This window comes from Columba livia, chromosome 1, assembly GCF_036013475.1.
Source record: "Columba livia isolate bColLiv1 breed racing homer chromosome 1, bColLiv1.pat.W.v2, whole genome shotgun sequence".
Lineage (NCBI taxonomy): Eukaryota > Metazoa > Chordata > Aves > Columbiformes > Columbidae > Columba > Columba livia.
Window position 1 is genome coordinate 129,949,487 of NC_088602.1, and position 23,757 is coordinate 129,973,243.

At 41.1% G+C, this 23,757-nt stretch overlaps 1 protein-coding gene across 15 annotated transcripts in view; it reads right to left on the reverse strand.

Annotated features, from left to right (window-relative positions):
* Nucleotides 1-4,969: 4,969 nt before the first annotated feature.
* The window catches only part of TEAD4 (TEA domain transcription factor 4), a 57,799-nt gene continuing 39,011 nt past the window's right edge, over nucleotides 4,970-23,757 (reverse strand). For 8 of the 15 annotated variants that reach the window (XM_065029355.1, XM_065029382.1, XM_065029412.1 and 5 more), the window contains 8 exons: nucleotides 23,260-23,394; nucleotides 22,391-22,434; nucleotides 20,172-20,227; nucleotides 19,268-19,398; nucleotides 18,140-18,313; nucleotides 8,325-8,465; nucleotides 6,804-6,956; nucleotides 4,970-5,207 (listed from right to left, as the gene is read on the reverse strand). In XM_065029355.1, the coding sequence (XP_064885427.1) occupies nucleotides 5,094-5,207; nucleotides 6,804-6,956; nucleotides 8,325-8,465; nucleotides 18,140-18,313; nucleotides 19,268-19,398; nucleotides 20,172-20,227; nucleotides 22,391-22,434; nucleotides 23,260-23,394 (948 nt within the window). In that variant the 3' untranslated portion in view covers nucleotides 4,970-5,093. Of the gene's footprint in view, nucleotides 5,208-6,803; nucleotides 6,957-8,324; nucleotides 8,466-18,139; nucleotides 18,314-19,267; nucleotides 19,399-20,171; nucleotides 20,228-22,390; nucleotides 22,435-23,259; nucleotides 23,395-23,535; nucleotides 23,712-23,757 lie in introns of all 15 variants that reach the window. The other 7 variants (XM_065029418.1, XM_065029408.1, XM_065029428.1 and 4 more) reach the window with 3 other exon arrangements.

Genomic DNA, 23,757 nt, shown 5'->3' on the forward strand with positions numbered 1-23,757 from the left:
CATACAAACAGAAACGTGCACTGGGGCAGTCACAACAGATAACTGACATGCAATAGTTTAATGAGGAAGTAAGTCAATTAGTCCCCCTTCCTCATCAAATTGATTGCCCAAGCACATTGGGACTCCAGTGGTGCAGGCCTTTGTGTTTTAAGGCTAGTCCTGGTGCACTTTATTCTTACATGAACACAAAAATTGGAGGTTCCCACTGACTGGAAGCTAGCCAACGTTATTACAATATACAAGAAGGGCATGGGGGAAGACTCAGGAAACTACAGGTCTGTTAATCTAACTTCAGAACCTGGAAAAATAGGGGAGAAGATCATACTGGGTGCTATTGAAAGGCATTTAAATAACAATGCAATCATCAGGCACAGTCAACATGGGTTCATAAAGGGAAAGTCCTGTCTAACTAATTTGATATCCTTCTTTGGTGAAGTCACTCACATAGTGGGTGAAGGGAAGGTGGATATTGGTTTTTTGTATTTTAGTAAGGCTTTTGATACCGTGAGATGAGCAGGTTTACAGTGTGCTGGGTGAATGTCACCATTTAGCCCTGGGCCAGCATCGAACAGTAAACAGCCACTCTCTCTCACCTTTCTTTCCCCAGGGGGAAGGAAGAGAAGAGGAGAAAAGACTCACAGGAAATAGAAACAGATTTAATAGAACAATAATAAATAATAGCTGCTGGAATGTCTGCTCCCAACAATTAAAACTAAAGGACAGACACTGCAAGCACAGTGAGTCCAGCAAAATGCAGACATCACAGCACACATAGGGAAGTCACAAGAGTGTGAACCCTCACAGACAGTGACCAGCGAAGAAGTGCCATCCTCAGCAACTTCATGCTTGTATATGGAGTGTGGCATTCATGATGTGAAAATAGTTCTGTTGGCCAGCTCTGGTTAGCTGTCCTGGGTACGCTGCTCCCCACATCATACACCTGCTTACTTGCAAAACACGGGAAACTGAGGAACATCCTTGGTTTCCCTAGAAATAAGTATCAACACCAGTTTTCCCAGCATTTTCCTCATCCCAGAAGCTAAAGAGCAGTTGTGGAGAAAAGAATAAATTCTATCCCAGCTAGGCATAAACATTACAAAGATAACAACTGTAAATAATAGGCATTGTCAGCACTATTCTCACGCTGAAGCAAAAAATGCTGCAGCTACTCCAAAGAAAATTGACTGTGCTGGCTGAAACCAATTGACTGAAGAGCAGAGCTCAAAGTTGTAGTGAATGGTGCCACATCCAGCTGATGACCAGTCACCAGCGCTGTTCCTCAGGGCTCAATTTTGGGGCCAGTCCTGTTCAATGTATTTATCAATGATCTGGATATAGGTATTCAATGCACCATTAGCAAGTTTGCTGTCAATACCAAACTGGGAGGTGCTGTTAACTCTCTGGAGGGACAAGAGGGCTTGCAGGGGGATCTGGATAGATTGAAGCACTGGGCAAATATTAATAGCATGAAAGTTAAGAAGAACAAATGCCAGATTCTGCACCTGGGATGGAGTAACATGAGATACAAGTATAAATTGAGAGAACAGTGGCTGGAGAGCAGTTCTGCAGAAAGGGATGTGTGGGTGCTGGTCAGCTGAAGCTCAATGAGTCAGTAGTATGTGCTCTGGCAGCTGAGAAGGTAAACAGCATACTGGGGTGCATTAAATTCAGCATAACCAGCTGGCCAAATTAGGTGATTGTCCTGCTGTATTCAGCATTGGTGTGGCCTCAACTTGAGTACTATGTGCAGTTCTTGGTCTCACAATTTAAGAAGGATGTGATGATACTTGAATGCACCCAGAAGAGGGCAAGAAAGCTGGTGACAGGGCTGGAAGACATGTCTTATGAGCAGTGGCTGAGGAATTTGAGTTTGTCTAGTTTGCAGAAAAGGAGGTAGCCTCATTGCTTTCTGCAGCTTCCTGAGGAGGGGACATGGAGAGGGAGGTGCTCATCACTTGTCACTGGGATCCAATGATAGGATGAATGGGAATAGTTCAAAGCTGCATCAGGGGAGGTTTAGACTGGACATTGGACATTAGGAAACATTTCTTTGCTGAGAGAGTGGTCAAACACTGGAACAGGCTTCCTAGAGAGTTGGTCAATGCCCCAAACCTGTCAGTTTGAGAGGCATTTGGAAAATGGCTTTAACAACATGCTTTAACTTTTTGTGAGCCCTGAAGTGGTCAGGCAGTTGGACTACGTGATCATTGTAGATCCCTTCCAACTCTTTTCTTCTTTTCTCTTTTTATTTCTTCCCTTCCCTTCGTATCTGTATATGAAGTACATTCACTAGGTCTTTGCAAGTAGCCTATATTCTGGTTTTCTGTTTGACATCTGTTGTTGTATCCCATTTCAAAACTTTACCATAATAAACTTGTCTAACTCATTTGGTTTAAAAGTTAAATTTTAATAGTTCATTCTTTACTATTTCTTGAATATTAATTCCTCGCGAGGAATCAATTCACCCAGCTGCAACAGAGAATCAGAAAAGATTGCATGGAACCGTAAGGTCATATACTAAGAACTATAAACCTACAGGCAGCATTATAGGCTTGAATAAGTTTTACACAGGCTTTGGAAAGCACTTCAGAGAAACTCCATCCTATCAGCCAGCAGTGTGGCAGAGGAATACTAAAGATGTAAGTCATGGAGGAAAACACTGCATGTTTCTCTATACTTAGGAGCTATTAATAGCAAAGAATAACTGGTTTCAATTCCAGCTTCAAAATAAAACCATGATGATTCCAAGGCATCAGTAGATTCCTCCTCAGAATTATTGCACAGGGTGGTTGAAGCTACCATTACCTATTTAAGTTCAGTGTTTACCAGAACTTATTTAAAGCTAGGTAATAGAAAGCACAGCTAGTGAAACACACAAGGAAGCTCACGAGCACAATCAAGGAAAAGAGCTAGTGAAGAAATAGATTTTTGAAACAAGCATTTAAAGCAGCTGATTGCCAAAAGCATCTTGTGGAGAAAAGTTGAGGAGCCTGAGAACTGGAAAGTGAAAGAGCTGAGAGCTGGCATCAAAGAGGCCATTATTGTGGCTTTCTCTGAGCATAACGAACAGTTTGTAGGAGATAACTCAGTACAATACCAGATTATGTTTTAAAAATAATGTGTTCTGGTAAGGAAATATTCCCTCCCTCCCTCCCTTCCTCCTCCCCCCAACCCCATCCCAAATATAACATACCTACCAAGTAGAAGGTACGCTGATGGTACACTGGAAGGTGGCTGGCTGAGCATTTTTCATTAATTTCAGTGAAAGGATGGATTCATATTCGACAATACTTGTGAAAAAGCCCAATGGAGACTTAGACCTTCAAGTACTCAAAGGGTTAATCCAAGTCCACAAAGTATGGGAAGAACATTTTCTAGGACTTGAAGATGTAAACTTTGAAGGAAGTTGAGATTTAAATGCACAGGAAACAAAATCATCAATCTGTGAGAAGACTGTTGGTGTACCTTGTAAATGAGTACAACTTACAACTTCAAATAGAGAAACAAAACAGTTTAAATGACAAGAAGATGGTTAGGAAGCTGGAGGAGATATGTAAGTCTGCAGGTCTCTACAAACGCTGTGGAAAGAGTTGTACAGTGTCTTCACGATATCCACAGAGCCCTTTAACGAGCAGACTGAAAGCTGTAGAAGGGAGTAACAATAAGCTCATGAGTTTTTGAAAGAAGTCAGATTTCATCTGTGTGTGGCTGAAGCTCTTACCTTCTGGCATTCTAATAAACCCTGATGGTATCTCAGATTCCTCATGTACCCATGAGTACTTTTCTCTATGTAAAAAATGCAAGGATGGAAATGTGTGAAGTAAGTCTGAGAGGTGTTTCCTAAAGTGTTGTGATGCATTGTGGAAAGAAGAGGATATATCCAAGTCTGTGCCACGGGACTGTGCCTGGCCAGTGGCTGCCAGAGAGCATCATGCAACCCAACTCCTCCCTCAGAGTAACATGAATGGCTGAATCTTCTCCCCCATCAGCAGCATTTGCAGGGACCAAGATTATTGCCTCTCAGTGATTCTTGAGTAAACAACCTCACTTTACAGGTAAAGCAGAGAGACTATGTTTGAAAGCCTAGGAAACATGAAAAGCTAACCTCTTTTCACTATTCTCTCTCATAATTTTCCTGCAATTTGCTGGCCAAATGGCATTCTTTGCCATACTTGCGTGCCTCACTGTCTGCAACTAACAGGTGGAACAATTTGAGCTTGGTAACCAACTATTTTGCTGGTGCACAAGGGAAGAACAGAATCTAGCTCCCAGAGCAGTGGTAACTCCACACGGAGAACAAAAGCAAAAGCACTATGAACTGTTGTAGTCAGTCAAGTCAGTCAACCTGATACATGGAGGATATCTGCTGGGCAAGACAACATGATTTAACGTACCTAATTTTCTAAGCATAACTTTGTTTAAAAGGCAAAAGAAAGGTTGGTCTTTCACTATCATGCATGGAAGGGAGGGAAACACTATCCAGCCTCTTAGCAGAAGGAAAAGTTGAAGGGATCTGTGACAGCACACCTGCTAAAGTAGACAGCTAGACAGGCAGATCCGTAGGTTATATGTGTGATCTCTATACACATGCACGTGCTCACACGTCTAATTGACATCTACATAAATGTATGGTAAGCATGTCTGTGCATGTGTCAGCCTACAAATGAATGTATATGAATGCCCACAAACGCAGCCTAGATGTAGCATGAACATCTTAAACCTGTTCTTATGTTGTCAAACTTATGGAATCTGCTGCCATTGCCCTACCTGTATGCTTGGGTGCATACATGTGTATGATCACACCCTGTGTGTGCTCTGTGGGAAATACATTCCACAGGATGCTATTTGTGGTGAAACCCTTAAGCAGCCATTTTCCTGTTGCATTGACTCCAAGTCTTTTCTCCATTTGCACAAACCTGAAGATATCAACTTATCTGACCCTCTCAGTCACAAAACAGCTCAGAGGTGCTTTTTTGAAAATACACAGTATCTGCAGTTTATTTTTCAGTTTGGTATAAGGGGGCAGGGGTTGTTCAAGCATGAACTTTTTATCTTAGACATGCATCCCATGGACAACTCAGGGCAGAGAGTCTCTAGTCCTTCACCAGACGGTAGATGTGATGCTGGGCACCGTGGTCACTAGTTGACACCTCAAAAACATACGCTATGCAAAGCAAGGTCTCCTGTGTGTCCCTGTTTGTCACAACCTAGACAGAAAAGGAGAAGAAACTGAGATAGCAACTCCTGTTTCTCTGTGTACATATTCAAACACATTCAACATAGACCAAAAATTCAGTAACAGGCAAAGAACAGAGCAGCATGGGAATGATCCAGAGCTTGGTCACTACAACCCCAGTCTATTTGCCCACACATCCAAGCAAAGCACTTTCACAGCATCAGGACTACGATGCAATGAAGTGACATGGAAGGTGAGCAGAGTCCACTGTGGAGGAAAGAAAGCTGTGACCAAGCAGTGACCTCATAAGTGGAAGTAGGTCCACTAGGTCCTCTACTGCCACCCCCCATGGTGTTGCAGATTTCAGTAAAGATGAGATGTTTCACAGAAAATCTCTTTTTGCTCTGTTTGTTGGGTATAGAGAGGCTGCCTCCTGTAGCACATCCACTCCTGCTCATGTATGTGTTGATATATCCCAGCCATGAACACTTCTTTCCCTCCATCTACTCCTGCTTGTCTGTGGTATTAAACATGCAGAAAGCAGTTATAGTGTTCCTCAGTATGAATTACAGCACAACAGGCCTTTCATCTCTCAGTCCTTCATGTTTTTGCCCATTTAAAAAATCTCACAGCATTTATATTCCTCTTTTCTTCCAGATGCTACTCCTCCTTTCTTGCAAATGCTAAATATCTTAGTACAAATGTGAATGACTAAAGCCTCCTTAAGTCCTGTGAGGTATATTATTAACCCTGTGTGAGGTTAATAACGTGAGAGCATTATTAAACTTGTTTTATAGCTGAGCTACCTAAGCCACAGAGCAGTGAAACAAGTTGCCTGAAGATCTCCAGAGGATGGAACAAAGACCACTTGATTTCCATTCTTTCATACAGCCTCTAGCATATTTTCTACTTAAACAACCTCAGGTTCTCTGGCATATCTGTGACGCATCTTGTAGAGGTGAGGACAGAACTTGGTTCATTAGGAAAATCCACCTTTTAAGCTGTCTCTGCCCTCTCAAATTTAGGCTGCATCTGATCCAGGCTCAGATGCTATAACATATACACTAATGCAAATCTAGTTGCTGTAGCCTTGTAGTACTGCCCTACCTAGAGGCTGAAGTGATTCATGAAGTTGTCACAGAGCTTCCCCCAATATGCCCCTTCCTTTACATGCCTCCGTTTTCTGTCCAGGTTCCTGAGAAAACAACATTTTTTCCTACCTAGTCAGTGAAGAACTCTCCCCATGGCAAAATTATATAGCCACTTAACAGTGCTATTGTGTCTGGTTTTACCTTGCAAAAAGGTCCAGAGCACAAAAAGCAACTCAACGTTTGTCCAATAGTGGAATGAGCATTTCCTCATTGACTTGTGCATCTTTTTCCTTCCTTTATCTCCCTGCTTCAGGAGTTCTCCCTTTACCTTTCTTTTTTTTTTTTTTTCTCTCTTACTCAGGCCTCTCATATTCTTCTCCTGAGTTAGTATCTCTAGAGTTCCATGAACAGTCTTGAGGTGTGATACACATGAGAGACACTAAGTTCAGTTAGATGCTGCTTTGACTCACAACAGTGAACTCCTAGATGGGGCTTACATGTTTCCAAGTTCCAATGAAAAGCATTGAAAGGCCCACCTGTAAAATAGTAAAGTTCTCCAGCACACTGTTCATCATATATTTCTCAGGAAGGTGCTTGAGTTTATGAATGAAGTTTATCATATATTCGCAGAGAGGGGAACGGTGAATGCGATAGGAATAGTGTCCATTTTCATAGCGTGCATACTCTGTCTGCAATATAAAACACAAAAGGGGTATATGGGGCTAATGTTGTCACATTAGTATAATAGAATTAATCACATAAAGGGAGTCAGATCAGAAAAATTACAATGGCATTTTCAAGTAATTTTACTAACAGTAATGAGGTGATGAATCATTCCTCTACAGAACTTCACATCAGTCTCCTTGAGCCCTGTAACTTCTTCGGATTGATTTCTTTTTGCTTCAGAACAGTGGGTTCCAGTTTATGAGCAGCAAACTGCCAAGGAACTGTGAAAGGTAACTAAAAGGAGCAGATCAATTGCTCCTAGTAAAGGTGACTGTATGCTCAGGATACTTCACAGCTGGAAAGGACTAAAGCCTTCTGGTACTTGTGAGAGAGAACATTGTATCTTTGCTTCCCCTTAGAAGAGGGTTGAACAATAGTACACAGAGGGATTTTTTTGTTCACATTCACATCTTAGCTCCTGTATATTTCATGTTCCTTTGAACAAAAGCTGAGGTTAGATTCTATCATTTCACAGCAGACCCTTTAAGTACCCATTACTTCCTTTCACAGCAACAGCTTGGTCTCCTTTCCTGTGCACCATGACACCTTTCTTGGGTTTATCTATCCCATCATGCAAATACATAACCAGACTTCAGGCATGTCTTATATGGCTGGAGATGAGTCTTGAGGAAGGATGTATCTGGAACTGATTGCTGACACAAGAACACCTGATGTTCTACACACTGGTGCTCCTCCTATCTCTAAAGGCTTCTTGAGAAAGAGAGCAGCAGGAAGCAGGTCAGAGCAGCTTTCTTAGCAGCTGAATGTGGCATCAGAAGAATTTCTTCAATGCCAGATATATGCATAATTATGCAGGTCCACTGTTGCTCAAGCTGTAAGTGTACAAACACTAAGAAAAGCCTCATAAAATCACAAAACCATAGTTTGCAAATTATTACAGTCTATTAATTAATGGCTATAGTCTATACATTCTCTGTTTAGAAACACTGATGGGAGTGAGATGTTGCCTATGTGTTTTCACCTTTCTGGACTACAAGACAAGGGTCCGGGTTTCCTAGCTTTTTTTTGCTCCCCTAAAAAAACCCAGAGAATCACCAGGCCTGAGAGTCTTAGAAATTCACATGTCTTCAGAAACTGAGATTTAAGGAAAAAGTAGCAGACACTACCAGACCTTCAATGGTGTCCTGAGACAAGGCCACAGCTGGAGCAGTCTTATACCTCCGTGTTTCAGAAATAATAATCCATGGCATTCATCTTTCTGACAACAACTGTGACATATATTTTGCATTGAGATATATGCAGGCTACAAATACTTGAAGTGACAAAACAGCAGCCAGAGAGAGCCCTGCACCCAGTTGCCTACTGCCTACCTCCACTTTCTCCACCACCTGCTTTCCAAAGGAACACACTTTGGTGGAACAGGTAATGACCATGTTTTCTGGGCTCTCATATTGGCTGGAAACACCATAGAACGATCTGGATTCATCTTCAACATTGGTGTTCAAATCAGCCTGCCAAAAAAAAATAAGGCAAGACAAATAGATGGTTATCAACAGATATTTGTGGTGCTTTTTCACCATTACCTAAGGGAGTCTGGTGTAGCCAAGACTGTAAGGTACTGAAGTGTCCAAAGCTCATTAAGCAGATTAGTGCACCAAACAAGCAAGGGTAATCTGAAGAATATGCACTAAAATCCAGTTCCTGCTTCAGAAAATGGTAGTGAGGATTTGCATACACATTAGCTAAATCTGGAAAATATTATCTTAACATTAAAAACATCTGACACAGTCCATTGCATTATCTGATATTTACTAGAAGTGAACAGTGCCAGGACAACCTGGAGGTACTCACAAAGCATGGGGAGAGCATACAGGAGGGCACTGCACAGACAGGCTAGACTGGATTGTCTCACTAAGGAGGAAAAATAAGGGGACAGCAACTGTAATACAGCTTTTCCACCCCGGATATGCAGGTAACAGGTAAGAGACAGAGCAGAGAGAAGGAATGTGTGAGTACACACACACACACATACTATGCTCAGGTACTATGATATGAAGAATGTAAGTAGACAGGATGCAAGATAAGGAATGTAGGTTGCTGATGGATTCAGCCCACTTCCACCTGAATACAAAAACATCTCAGTGAGCAGCCACAGTTTTCAAATCTGAGTGCTGAAGGTTGGCCAACTGAAGCCTCGTGGTGGGACCTAACTCCTAAAAATCCCCGTTGCCTGAAGCTTCCACCAGGGGTCATTAGAACGACACTCAGGGAAAGAAGAGGTGGTTCCCTCCAGCTCTGAAAACAGAAAAGGTGCGCGAGAATGCCCAGTTCAGCATCCTCCCTTTCAAAAGGAGAAGAGTAGACCTTCCCCGTAACCCGCAAGTCCAGGTGCTAGCTCACATCAGCAGAAAAGCAACGATCTGTTCCCATAGGGTACTTCAGGCTATTCTTCCTGCTGATCTGAGGGAAACAGGAAACTGAAGAAAGTATATTCCTGCTACAGTGGATACAGTGTGAACAGGACTGCATTAGATGCCGTTCTAGCATGGGTTTCTTAGCTGATGTCAGTGAAGGTTTTTTATTTGAGATCTAGAGCAGTGCTTAGGATAAGCAATGCTAGCCTTGGAACTGGACCACTGCAATAATGAATCCCCCTGTTCTTTGCCATACAAAATACCTGTCTCTGCCACAAGATAATGCTGTTAGCTTAAGTAGCAATTTCACAAAAATTTAAGTCAATCTAGAAAGTGCCAGTCCAGCCTTCTCTCCATCTGTAGCCACACAAGCTTGCTGCTGCCTTTATGCCACCATTAGCAATTCTATGACTTCGTAGTTAGCCAGATGCGAGAGCCGACCCCAGCCAAAACAAGTTTTGTTGTGGTTTTCAGTCAGACAAGAAAGCTCACTTGGATCCCCACAAAACTGCAGAGGCTGGAAGAGGTGAGAACACACACAAAAACTGAGGGCACAAAGACTGCCTGTTTTGACAGCAACATATAGGTTGGCTTGAGCCTCTTGGGAAACTGCATCTCAAAGTTGTAGACTGATAACACCAGGCTGGTCCCACTACCAAGAGAGAGCAGTCTCACTGTCCCAGAGCAGTTTGTACTTCCCCGTTCCTCTTGTACTGACACAAACGTTTCTGTAGCTGTATTACAAGACTCACTGAGGAATTGCTCAGCTTGGTGTCAGTGGGATCAGTTCCCTGACCTGATCCAGGAGAACTTCTGTATGTTCAAAGAACATGTGTTGGAAGGGTAGGCAGCAATAGGGAAAGCAGAAGGCAGGACTGCTTCTTGTAAGGGAATGGCTGGGTTTGAGTAACTACAGCAGTAACTAGGAACCTCCTAAAAGCCAAACTTTTTTGTAATTCCTTTCCAGTTAAAAGTTTTGTCCCTAAACAGTCAGGCTGCACCCTCTCTGTACCACAACACTCACCAGCAGTTCCCATCGCACAGAGTTATTGTCACAGAAGAATTCACCGTTTTGCCAACAGTGATGCCAAAAGCACTAGCAGGAAGAGCAGGCATGCAGTATTTCCATTCAATCTTATTCCCACGGCTGTTAACTTGCCAGTTAAGGTGTATGAAGGAGGAAGTGGTAAAGGAAATAAAATAACCATCTCCCCCATTTATTTCAGAAAATCCAGTTCCATTTTCCACTTTGCATAACACTGGGGCATTGCTGCCACTGTGCCATTGTGCACATATATTTCCACCTAGAGAAAAAACTACCACCTGCATTAGATAAATGATATCACAGAAGATCAAAGCAAATAAACCAATAAAATCCAATTACTATTATTTTTTTTTTTTAAGTACAAACTCAGAAGCAAGTGAAAGCGAGATTTAAGATAGGTTTTTCATGAAGTACAGTAAGCAATGGATCTCTTGGGCTATCTCCTAGAGTAGCAATTGTAGCATTCAGATAATTCGAGGGGGACAAAGTTTCAGTCCAGGCAGGATGACAGAGTGCTTCAGTGTTCCCATCAACACTGGCAGCATTAGGGATGGGCATGCAGCCTTCATTCTGCTCACTCTACTCTTAATGGAGAGCATAACAGCACAGTATCTAAACACATGATCACAAATCACTCTTGGAAGTGACTGTGTTGTTTCCCACTGTTTCTACAAAAATCCTTAATAGTTGTACCATCTTCACCACAGATTATAGATGAGAGAAAGTCCATTTGTCAGAATGGCTTTCTTTCTTCTCTGTGATTCCCCCTTCTAAGGAGAATCCTTTTCTCTGAAGTAGTGACAGATCTTCAATTGTGAATACTTGTGAATACTCTCAGTCCTAAATAAGTAATACATTCATACCAGTTTACACCAGCTGTTCACTCATGCCTTCATGTATTCCTAAATTTGTCATCTCCTGCATACCATATATCCAAGAGCATGTTCTGATTTATCAGGAGATAGTCATACAAAGCTGGCAATTATTTTATTCTCATGTTTGCTTCTTCTCAGAATATAGGTTCACAAAACAATTTATCCAGCTGAATAGGTTCGTGATTACTCTTTAACAACTTATGGCTTTTTGCCCCCATAGTATTCTGCCTCCTCACTGAGCTGAAAACAGATTTGGGCACACATGCTAAAATATATCAGTAAAACAATTTGGATTTAAAACTTTTTAAAAAATCATTTTACATTGTTCACCTTTGCACCACTGAGGTAGTGATAACTCTTGCACAAGACTTGGAAACAACAGCTGGAGGAAGATTGGAAGATTTTACATTGTCATGACCACATAAGTGACTTTAATGCAGTGTTACGCCCTGATGGTTTGTTTCCACTGGAGTAGCATGTGTGGTTAAATCCAGGCTAGCTTTAGCCTGGTAGCAGAGGTATTAATAGGAACAAGACACAGGTATTACAGACTTACTCATAATTCAACTTGCCAACTGAATTATTATGGTCATGCTGAAGTCCTTGCTATCAAATTTTCCACTCCATAGGTATGCAGCTACTTTGTTTGCCCAACAAATGTTCATGTTTTTAGAGAGTAGCAATGCTACTCTATTCTGGTTTAGGTTTTTACTGAGTTGCTGTAATACTCATTTACATGTCAATGCAACTAACTTTATTGTTTATTTGACTCATACTCCAGCTGTCTGAATAGAGATTAATTCCTTCCCTTCTCCAAAGAGGAACCATACTAGGAGTCCTTCACAATATTTTTCAGCTATTTTCCTTAGGGGTGATTAAAACAATGTATGGACCCAATTCCGCTCTTCCAAAGAAATTGTCCCACTGAGTCAAAAGAACAAAGGGTCAAGGCTACAGAAGACTGGTCAGACCACTGCTACATAAACATAGCAGAGGCCCTCACTGCAGACAAACATTTTCAGATTGTAAAGTTAAGGTTACATTACCCTAAACCCTTAATGGCAAACTAAAAAGAAAAAAAAAAAAAAGTGCAATCAATAGCAGGCAAAGCAGAAAGGTGCTAGTTTCACTTCATGAGAAAAGCTTCAATGAGCCCTAAGAAGCCACTCCAAGTGCCTCCACAATTTGGCAAGTCTCCCATCAAAAGACCATACCATAGAATTTCACAGCTAGTTAATATCTAATTGATCAATGTTAAACTATTTCGCTGTAGGAAAAATTATGGTAATACTATTTGAATTAAGCAGTCATTGCCATTCACTAACATTATGTAAAGCCAGGTTCCCGGAAGCCCTGTTGCAGTGAAGCAACGAGGTCATGTTGGAACTCCCTGATGTTTACACTGAACCTTTTATTCTAAAGCACATCCCATATTATGGGCTAAGACCGTCAGGCACGTCTTAGGTCAGTCAACAAGAGCGATGCACCCACCTCCTTCTGTCACCTCTGAAAATCTGAGACCATATATGTACATGGAATTTCAGTAACTCCAGGGAATGACAGTAGCAGCTAGCTGAGGGGTCTGGTTCATTTGCAGGAGAATGCAGCTACAGCAACCTCAGGCAGATACTGCTGACCTTACAGTTACAGCTTATCTACTTACTTACAGCTGCTGCTTATCACCCTCTCATGGAAGTTATTGCCCCATAACAGAGATTATTTAGCACACACCCATCTGCTCTTGAATTATTTGCAACCTGTTTTATTCACGTAAACTGAGAATGGCAATGATGTACACGAATACAAGACCAAAGAAACCCTTAGAAGAGGAACTCTGATCTGTTAGCTTTCGCCGCTATGGAGATGATTACCTCCTGAAGGGAAACAAGGCAGAAAATTGAGGAAAAACACCATTTGCCATGGCCAAATTAACTTCTAAATGTCTACTGGACACTGAGGTAAATGCTAATAGATGCCCAGGATTGTACCAGGACAAAATCATGCTGTACATCATGGGTCTGTAATGGCCAAAAGAGCTACTGCTTTTAACTTAACATCTAAAAATGCTATGGCCTCCATGCCTAGATTCCTATGAGCTCCTCAGAACACCTAGGCCATCAGGACTAGAAACCACATTACTGCTTTGGGGAAAGGACTCTTTCTTTTTCTTCACTTTCAGTTTTTTTCTCTGAAAAAAGCCTTGTGTCAAAGCACATGCAGTCCTGCAGTGAGCACCCAAGGTGAGCAGAGAAAGTTCTGCTTTACTCTGTTCAGTACATTCCTTCCCTCTAAGATGCAAAAGAATAATAGTGACTATGACTTGAAGGAAATTCATCTTCCCAGGACTTCATCAAGTAGGAAGGCTAATCTTCATCTTATAGTGTGGGGATGCATGGACTTGTTGAATACATAAATGAATGTGATTCAGATCTGGAGACTAGAACCTAGATGCCTCAGGTCCTCACGGACAGTTACACTAGTATGTCCAACAACAAGTGAGGTAACTCTTGAATATGTTCCTTATCCCAGCCTATGCACCCAAATGAGACATAGTCAGGATTTAGGAAAGTCCACTGGGTTGTCTTACCTCCCAGATTTGTACTAGCTGCTGCTAGCAACAGGGTGAGACTGCAGCAGGGGCAACAACAGCATTCAGCTGGCTTTGTGGTGTCTAGTACTCAAACAGCTATTCTCTGTCTTTTTAAGGGCAAACATATAAACTCAAATAGATGAAGCATATTACAAGCTAAATCTGAGTGATGAGCCACCAACTGGACCACACTACTTTATCGGACAAAGTCAGGGTTCTAAATGCAAAAAGCGGTGCACGCTCTAGCATAACATCAATCTGGTGTGTCTGGGATGCATTCAACTTACTATGCAAGCTCAGCACAAATGGCGTACTTGTCCATAGCTTGCCTCATGACTTCCAAACATACTGAAACTGAAGTATCTGTCATCTTGCATGTCCCAGAGATTTACATATTGCATGCAAGAGAGCTGATTTATCTGTTTTGGGGGAAACATCTGAGATTTACTCCTTTCCAGAGAAGTAAGCAGCATATTTAAATACCTACAAGACAAGTTTTCTAGATGGAAGAGAAGGGATTTGATAAAGGAAGGGTATAGTAACCCTCAGCAAGCTAATATTACTTCCTTTGGTTTGTTTTTTTTTTTTGTTTGTTTGTTTGTTTTAATCATATTAGTAACTGAGTCTCTTAGCAGCTCTGTTGAAAACAGCTCTGATGAGCTTGAGTTTATCAGGCAACTACTGAGAAAGAAGAACAACTTCAAGCCTGAGAAAAAAACACAGAAAAGTAGGCATTGTGCACTGTCCTAACCATACACTAACCCAAGATTTTTGTCTGATATTTGGTGGGAGTAAGAAATGTGACCTTTGGGAATCAGTGTTCAGCTTATATGAGGCTTTGAAAAGCAATTATTAGACAAGAGCCCAAATGGCATTAAATCCTGTGAGAAATCATAGCTTGCCAGTATCTTGCACACAGGTCCCACACAGTCAATGCAAAGGCATATGCTGAACAATTCTTTAAGAACAGTCCAAAACTTGTACCACTGCTGCTTCAGCCTCCAAGAAAGGGAGAGTTTCTGAGTTAGTTGAAGATAGCAAAAATCCTTTTCAATAGTACAGGTAGCTGTGACTTAGCTAGCACCAGGACTGTGTTATTTTGACATGCAGAATACAGATTCCCTTAGCAATTCAATATATCAATCTGCTTTTTGCTGCAAACAATCTCTATATACCGTCGAACACGGTGGGGAATAACTTTGGTGAAAGAAGTACCATAGACAGAGTTCCCTTACATAATGTAGCAACTGGAAGGAGGTGGTGCTGGTGACTGTAGGTGAAATTAATGGGCTGTCAGATCCATTCTCATAAAAAAATGTGCAAAGATCATTTTTGCTAGCTGCTGTCTTGTTTGCTGCCTCAGAAGAAGTGCCAAGGACAGAATGGACATGGAGACCAAATTACTATTTCCATGCTCTCCAGGCAGTTTCTGCCAGGTCAGGATTGAAGGTATATACAGTGAGCAGGACAGGGTGCCAAGGGGAATTTGCACTGCTGCTGTTTTGACTGGATTTGCTTGGTACAGGAAAGAAGCCAAGTACAGGACAGCAGTCTCCAGCCCACCCCTTCACCCACTTCCACAAAAGCAGAATTCATTTACTGGAAAGAAAACACTCAGTGATTTGCTTGTTCCAGCTTGCCTGTCACTGAGGAGAAGAAATTACTACATATATTTATCAGCAGCAGGAATGGCCTCCCAGGTAATTCCCCTGATCCATCCCTTTGCAGATGGCTGCTCTGGACAGTACTGCCTGTCCTGAATTCCTGGTTTGTCATTTCCCTTCTATCTTTCACCCAGAGTCTCACAACTTCTGAAAGATTTAAGATGCAACTGTACCATTCTGCTAATGTGCAAAGCCCTGAAAATGCTTCTTCCCCATACTATTAATAACGATGCATATAGGAGGAGTTCACGGAGAGAACCAAGTAACAGGTGGTAGAGATAATATTACGCTGGAAAAGAGCAAAGCTGCCACTGCCCATGTGTTGGAAGGCTAATGTGTCACATTCATTGTCACGTGCTAGAATGCACTTGGAGCACAGAGAAATGTCACACAGATGTCACACACAACCTGCCAATTGAAGTCCAAGAGTTATTTTATCATATCAAACTCAAAATGCCAAAATCAAGGAAGAATTGCAAACACTTCTTATGTTTCAAACTAATCAACTTCTAACTCTCAGCTATTGTATAAATAATTTAAAGCACCATTGAACAAACATTAATATTTCTTTCTCAGTCACACTAGATCCTAAGTGCTATCAGTGACGTGAAGAAGCCCCAGCCCCAGTGTTTAGAGTTAGGCTTCTGGTGCACAACACATCATCTGGTATATTCAATGCTCAGTGCAGTAATAGCAGGCTTCTGCCTCAGGTTCTTCAAGCCTAAAACTACATATATACAAACCCAGATTATTCAATGCCTTAATTTTTTCAAGTCTTTGTCACCTGCAACCACCACTTATTTCAGAACCTTTGAAAAATCAATCATTTTCATGTCTCAAAACACCCCGTCAGGTATTTAACTCTACTCCCCAACTTCAACATTATCAGTGATTTGCTTTTGTATAATACTTTTGTCCTAAAATGATGCTATAAACTCAACAGTGTAGCAATTGCTTTATCCAACACATCTTTGGACATCAACAGCATATTTGTGTATCTGTCCAGAGAAATCAGGTAGCAAAATGAAAAAACACCTTAGCATATACTGTTACAGAAGAATAACAATGCAGAGGCATATAAAAATCTCAGCTGAAACCTAGTTTTCTTCTGTTAAACTGTTATTTTTTAAATCACATTGTCTTATCTGTGAAACATGCTTATTGGTGGGAAGGTTGCAGTACACACATCTATTGCAATACACCAAACTCAGGAAGTCCCATTGACATGAGTAGCATGGTGCATTATAGGCACAGCTCACATGCTTTGTTTAGGTAAAAGACTGCATTACTACAGTATTTCAGGCATGTTGAATGCAAAGTTTTTCAACAAAACGGTTTGGAGTTTTCTTTAAAAAAAAGCCCACATTTTCTGGCACAACAGTTTTTTTAAACTGCTTTAGTTATATTGCCTTAGAGATCCTAGCTGAAATCTTACAACAGCATTAATGTAAGTACTCCTGTGAAGCACAGTGCAAATCATAAACATGACTCAATCCTTGCTCATTGAGAATATGGCATCAGGAATGGTGTTTTCATCCTCTGCCTACTACAGTCTACCCTGAGAAACAAATACAAGACTGAATGATTTACTTCTTAAAAGCCTTAGCAGCTTCCATTCATCAGTGACTAGACTTGTAAACTTAGCTTATTTTTAAGTGACAGCCTGTAGTGTGTCCCCCAATAAAACCTCATATTAACTCCAGATGGAATTCAACAATGCAAAGGTACAAAAAAAAAAAAAGGAATCAGAAAGTCAAAATATTAAACCAAGCCCAGAAATATCACTGTCATTATAAGTGTACAGATGCAGAGCCTCAGATCATCAGGTATACGCTGGAGTAAAGGTGTTTCAAATCCTATGTCACATCTCTTTATGCAAGCCAAATTTCAGTGAGTTGGTACCCTCTGAACACCAGACAACTCATGTGGGCCCAGAAAGAGTCCAACATAATGACATGTCACCATTTGTACCGTGAAGCACAATGACATAGTTTTTGCAAATTTGAGCTAACTCACAAAAATCCAAATAGAGTGAGTATGCTTTTGTCAGGCTGATTTCTGTCAACATACCAGAAGTCATTTCAGCAATATATTATCAGCATAATCCAATTTCATTATATGTCTCTCAAATTTTGTCTGTCCTTATGCCTGCAGTAACCATGCATCTGTACTTGGATAACACAAAATGCAGGTAGTGAGATAGAAGTGATGGAAAGATGTTGCCTCTAACTGAGAAGTTACTCAGCACTGAGAGAAGAGAACACATAAGAGTACACAGAGAATAATTTCCTCTGAATTCTTCTCTTATACATAAATAAAGATTTAAAGGGTCCAAGTCACCACTAGCAAATACTGTCTCCAGGCACTAGTCAAAAACTCTACAGATGACATTGTGAAAGACACATCTTCCTCTAGACCAGAATGACAGCCTTGTGCAGTCAAGGAAAAATCTCTAGTGACAGCCGTGACTGTATTACACTGCCTAGACAGGAAAAATTTGTTGGGAGGAGGCAGTATTCTAACAGCTAGCAAGGTCACTGCTTTTAAAGTGAGGGCTTCATCGCAAATGGGTACCCTACAAAGGGTCCTTCCCTTACCCAGAATTTGACAAGGAAGAAGGCATTAGCTGGCCCCCTTTCAAAGAGCTCCTTCAGGCCCCCTTTTTTCTCAGGGAACTTGTCATAGATCTGCCGGATATCCACTGCCTCGAGGTAGGCATCATTGTAGCTGGGGTTTGACTGCCCAATGTGCACAAACAGGTGTTTGTTATACTGCAAGAAGAGAAAAAACATGGAGTTAGGAAATCATTCAGTATGTACTGAACATTCATGGTTCTTCACAGAAGAACTGAACTACTGGAAGTCACTGAAGATTTGACAACACTTGTTAAAAGAGCAGAAATATTGGCAGAAATATCTCTCCTAATACCAGCTTATGCTGTTATTTCTTTCCTATCAATATATCCATGGTTCTTGCTTCTTATGAAAAATTATTGCTGGGTTTTTTTCCTAAATTATTGCCTGATGCTGCTGCTATCTAGTCTGAAATAACCTGAGAAACAGTGTTACCTGTCACAGGTCACTGTGACAATCAATGCTCTTGTCTGAAGAGCTGCCTGAAATCCCACAGCAAGGTACCAGCCAGATACCGTCATCTTTTCTGAACTTTCCTGTCTCAGACAGAGAAAATATAACTGGCCCATCATCAATTAACGTCTCAAGATCACAAGGTTTAGTGAGATGGGAAAATCTTACTACTACCATTTTATAGTTGGCACAATAGAAACACATTGATGTAAACATATCCCAGTTACACCCAAATTTAAGTTCCCAGCACACCAGAGAAATAGGTGGCTTCATGTGATCTTACCATCATCTGATTATGGGTCTATCCTCCAAGGCTGAAGGGGACAGATAGAATAGCCCAGAAAGGGCTGTACCACTATCTTATGACCTCAGTGCCTTGAGCTTTGGTATGTGAACATCCATGACTCTGAAAAGGGAGGCCAGAACCACATGGCACAGAGCTGGCTATATCACTATGGGCAAAATTCTGTCCTCCAAGAGAAGGATATGTTGTGTTTCCCAAAGATGTCATTCTATTCTCAGTAAAGCAATGAAGTGAGTATTTCCATACACATACAGTAGTATAACACGTTCATGATGTACAGGAGATACTTGAAGACCAAAAATTAATGAGGAGTAAAAGTTAGGTGTGTATCTTACTGTGTCTTGATCTTGTTGTTGTTCCAAGAATGCAGAGAATTCTAACATCCAAAGTTTGGAGCTAGCAACCCTTCGTCCTTGCCAAGCTGGTGCTGATGGAGAAGGTGAGAGGCCAGTAGGAGACTCAAACCCTAAGCACACAGGATTTATGTAACAAAATTTAGGACAAAGTTGGTAACAGCTTTCCAGTAGAGCACTCTTTATCAAATCTGACTAACTACATTTTCCTATGACATTAGTTATCACGCAAAAATATAATTTACAAGGTTCTTATTCTTCCTGTGTTCTGATGGCTTGTCAGTTACCATCTGCTAAGACGGTACTGTCAGGGTGGGTAATGATGTAAAAGGCAACCTACCTGTTTTTGACACTAGAGAAAATAGGTTCAGCAACTTTAAGAGTACCTAGATTGAGCCCTAAATGAGCAGTGAAATAAACTGCTTCAGTATCAGCATGAAGCATCACCATTAATATGACCATTAGTCTCTCAAGATTGGTAAACTGAGAAGAAAAATACATTTATTGTTCCACTTAATGAGAAATTGGAAAGGCAATCATGTTATGATGAAAAACAGAATATGCAGCATGATGGAAGAACAGTAGAGATACATAAACTTTTATTTTCCGTGAGCCAGGAGGAAAAAAGAAACTCCAAAACAACCAACCTAAAACAGGAAAAAAATGGTTTTAAACTAAAAGAAAATTTAAAAGCTTCAGCTCCTTTAGTAAAAAGATGGGAAGTGGTGATAAGGGGAAACTATATAAAAATTAATTTGAGGCTCACTGAAATACTTCAACAGGTAAAAATATTTTTTTTTTTAAATTAATTTTTAAGCTTTATCAAGTGTTTGCTATTTTTAAGTTGGAATATAATTTCAAATCAGAGGAACCTGATTTTACCTACCTGGTAATGGCAGCAGGGGCTGTACAGCATAAGGTTGTTGAGAAAAAGGTTTCGCGCTATAGAAGTACACAAAGAGAGATGGTTAACAAAAAGCAAACAATCAAAAAAAACACCACCACAATTCTTGACCAACTATTTGTGAATATTTGAGCAAGTATTTCTCCTAAAGAAGGAAGTGGCATGTCTTTGGGAAATTATGTTTCTGTGTGGGCAAGAGAAGATCATGGAGAAAGACAAAAAACAGCAAGGGACCAGGACTGGACTGAATGAGATTTACCTGCATGTGTTCAGCAGGCTCTCCCTGCAGACTTGTTTTTCAGAGATTCTTATCAGCCTATTAATACACTGGTGACCGTTTGCTTTGTTTATCCTTTTCTTTCAATCACAGATAGATTTAAATTTATACAAGTAGATATATGTCTGGCATCTCAGACTTTAAGGTCCAGATTCAACACCCACCACAACTGAACCTAGTTTTCAAGACAGCTCAGTTCCATGTTAACACGATTGTAAGAAAAATCAGAATATGGAGACATTATTTGACATCAGGGGTGGCAGATACTTCAAGCTCCTAAACGAAACTCTCACATTGATGCTTCCTCACTCACTTTCCAGCTAAAGGCATAAAACCTACTTTTATTTCTCCTGGGATGGCTTCCCTTCTTTTACTAGCCATTTTTTCTCACAGTGTATTTTAATAGTACCTCTTCCCTGATCTGCTCCACAAACATTAGCAATAGAACCACAAGAGAGTGGGAACACATGGCTTGCACAAAGAACATACTCCCTTCCAGCTGCTTCTCCTTACGAGGACTTAAATTGCTCCTGTTAGGTTATGTGATAGAAACAAAGGAGCACAGAGGAACAATGGCAGGCAGCGCAACCTGAATAATATTCTTACACACCTACACCCAGGGTGACCAATCAGCCCATCAAGGCTCATCTCCACACTGGGGGGTGTCAGTAATGCCATCAGAGAAACAGAGCCCCTGACTCCAACCCCTTCCAAAACTGTCATAGGAGAGCCATCAGCCCCATTGCCCAGGTATAAAACAAAGCTGGGGAGGATTACAAACCAGTAACCTTACAAACTGATGGGGTTATGCCTAGATGGTATGGGACATGTTACAGAATGCAAGGGAAGAGCATTTTGGGATTGCTCAAGACTTATTATGGGGGATGTTTATGCAAATTATGGTGATAAAAGGTGCCAGTCACATGTAAGAAAGTCAGTACAGTTGTCTATGCCATGCTCTTTGTCAGTGCAGTATGTCTTATCTTCTCACTAAATTCTATTTCTAATTGTTTTCCTGCATGAGGAGCTCTCAGTTTTGTGTGTGTGTTTGTTTGTTTCTGGAGTGCCAGCAGCAATTGAGAGTTTTATCACTTGGGATTATCAAACCAGACTAGCCAGCAAGTAGATGGTTTGGGAGCCAGCTCTGTGTGTCTCCAGAAGTAAGGATGCTTTCAGAGGGATAAAGAAGTTCAGAACAAATGACAGAGAGACTGTGGAGTCTGAAGGTCAACTGAAAGATAATTTTCTGTGTGTGTGTTTAACCCTGTGGGAGGTAAAAGTGAACATCCAGATACAGGGTGGCCTGTGTATCTAAGCCCAGCTACTGCAGAGATTCAGGGTCTGTGTGTTTGTGTGTGTGAGAGCAGCAGCTACTAGGCAGATCCACAGGGCATGTGTATTTCTCACTAACACACCTTCACCCTCATCAGCCAGAAAGGGGTACAGGATGAAGTTGTTGCTGCTTGTATTTCTGTGAGTGCTCAGCATTGTCTGTCTGTGCCGTTCTGTGTGGCCAGATGTGTGTATATGTGCAATGTATATGCGCATTTGTGTGTGCACCTACTGGGAATGCATGCTCAGCCTCACTACTGGTTGAACTTGTGAGCATGGAGTTGCAGCAGCCTCAACTTTATCAGGCTGCTAGACTCAGCAGCTCCCTAAAAGAACCCATATTAGACTGCTTGAGTCATGGGACAGTCAGGAGTGTAATCTATGCTGAAGGTAACATATGAAGACATGGGGTTTTATCTATTTAAGATTTTCTCATGACTGTCAGTTTGTCTTCAACCATGGGCCTTAAGTCTTGGACCCATCATCAAGGAATCTGAGAGCAGTTAACTACATTATCTTAGCATTTTATAATTCTTGTAGCAGCAGAGAGAAATCATCAGAAGCATCTGCCATCACATGAAGGAATACTCACTCTTGGGAAGATCCAGCTTGGCCTGACAAAGCTCCTTGCCAAAACTGCAAAAGAACAACATAAAGGCAAAAGTCATCAATCTTAGGACAGAGATGAAAAGCAAGGCTTATTCCTTTCTGGGTAAAGAAACTTCAAGGTCACAGACTTTTAAAGATGTGACTGAGCTATATCTTTTCTTTACACTTTCCCGGTTTCATCTTTGTGGAGGTGCTGACTGGTCTTAGTTTTCCTTCTACATACTACTACTAGTGACACACAAGCAATTGACCCATAGTGGTTTTTAATGTTAAATACTATGTATGCACCTTGTGTCCCTGTCTCCAAAGCTTTTTAATGATGCTTTTTCTGTTGGAGGGTCCATTTTCCCCAGGAAAGCTCCATGGGAGTATTTTGGCAGAAATCAATGCTCAGCAAAAGCTCACTAGGCCCAACTCAGAGGTTATGGGATACTGACAGGCCGTATCTATTAAGGATTTTATATAAGGGCCATCCATTTGCGATCTAAGCACTAAAGATGAGCTTGGGAATTATAAGCTTGAGAAAGGGTCAGGATGGCCCAAACAGTTTTAATCCTGGACTATGAAAGCAATTCAGACACCTAAAAATATTTCAGGCAGCTGAAAACTCAAAGGATCTGATTGTTTTCTCATTTGTGTCATTTTAAAAAGAGCATACAGTGAAACTCTATTGTTTTACATCAGTGTGAGCAAAGAATCAGACTCAAACTTTTGAAGCCATATAACAGATATGCTCTAAAAAGACAATGCCTTTTGGCCCATTCTTTCTGATGTCCTCAGGATTTTCCTCAGCAGGTCCCAACACCCTTTCAAATACTCAGGTGTCTTCAGCCCAACTCCTCCAAGACTCACCCCAGAAACAGCAGGGTAGGCTGGTCGTGGGAGACCAGGCAAGGCCATTTTACTATGGAAGGCAGTTGCAGAGATGATCTGGGCAGATGACATTGTAGCCATACTCTGCATGGCTTTATCTTTAGCTGCCTGATCCTATGGGCAAGAGTAGAAACAGAAAAGACTGAATTATTATAAGGATAAACAAATTGCCTAGTCTAATGCTGCATAATCAGGATTCTCATCAGCTTCTTAATAGGGAGCAAGCATCTCCGAAAACCTGGGCAGCAGACTCACCAGTAACTGTCCTAAGAACTCTTCATGGCACGTGTGTCACCCATTGCTATAGCTTCAGATGTGATTGTCCTTTCTGAAATGCTGACATCACTGGTTTAGAGACTGCTAAGCATTTATCCTTTCTGTCTGAAGGTTTTGTTATGGAAAGTACAATCCTGACTCTTGTGTTTTAATCACTGGTAAGAATATTCAATAGGAAAGACTCCTGCTTATCAGAGAAAC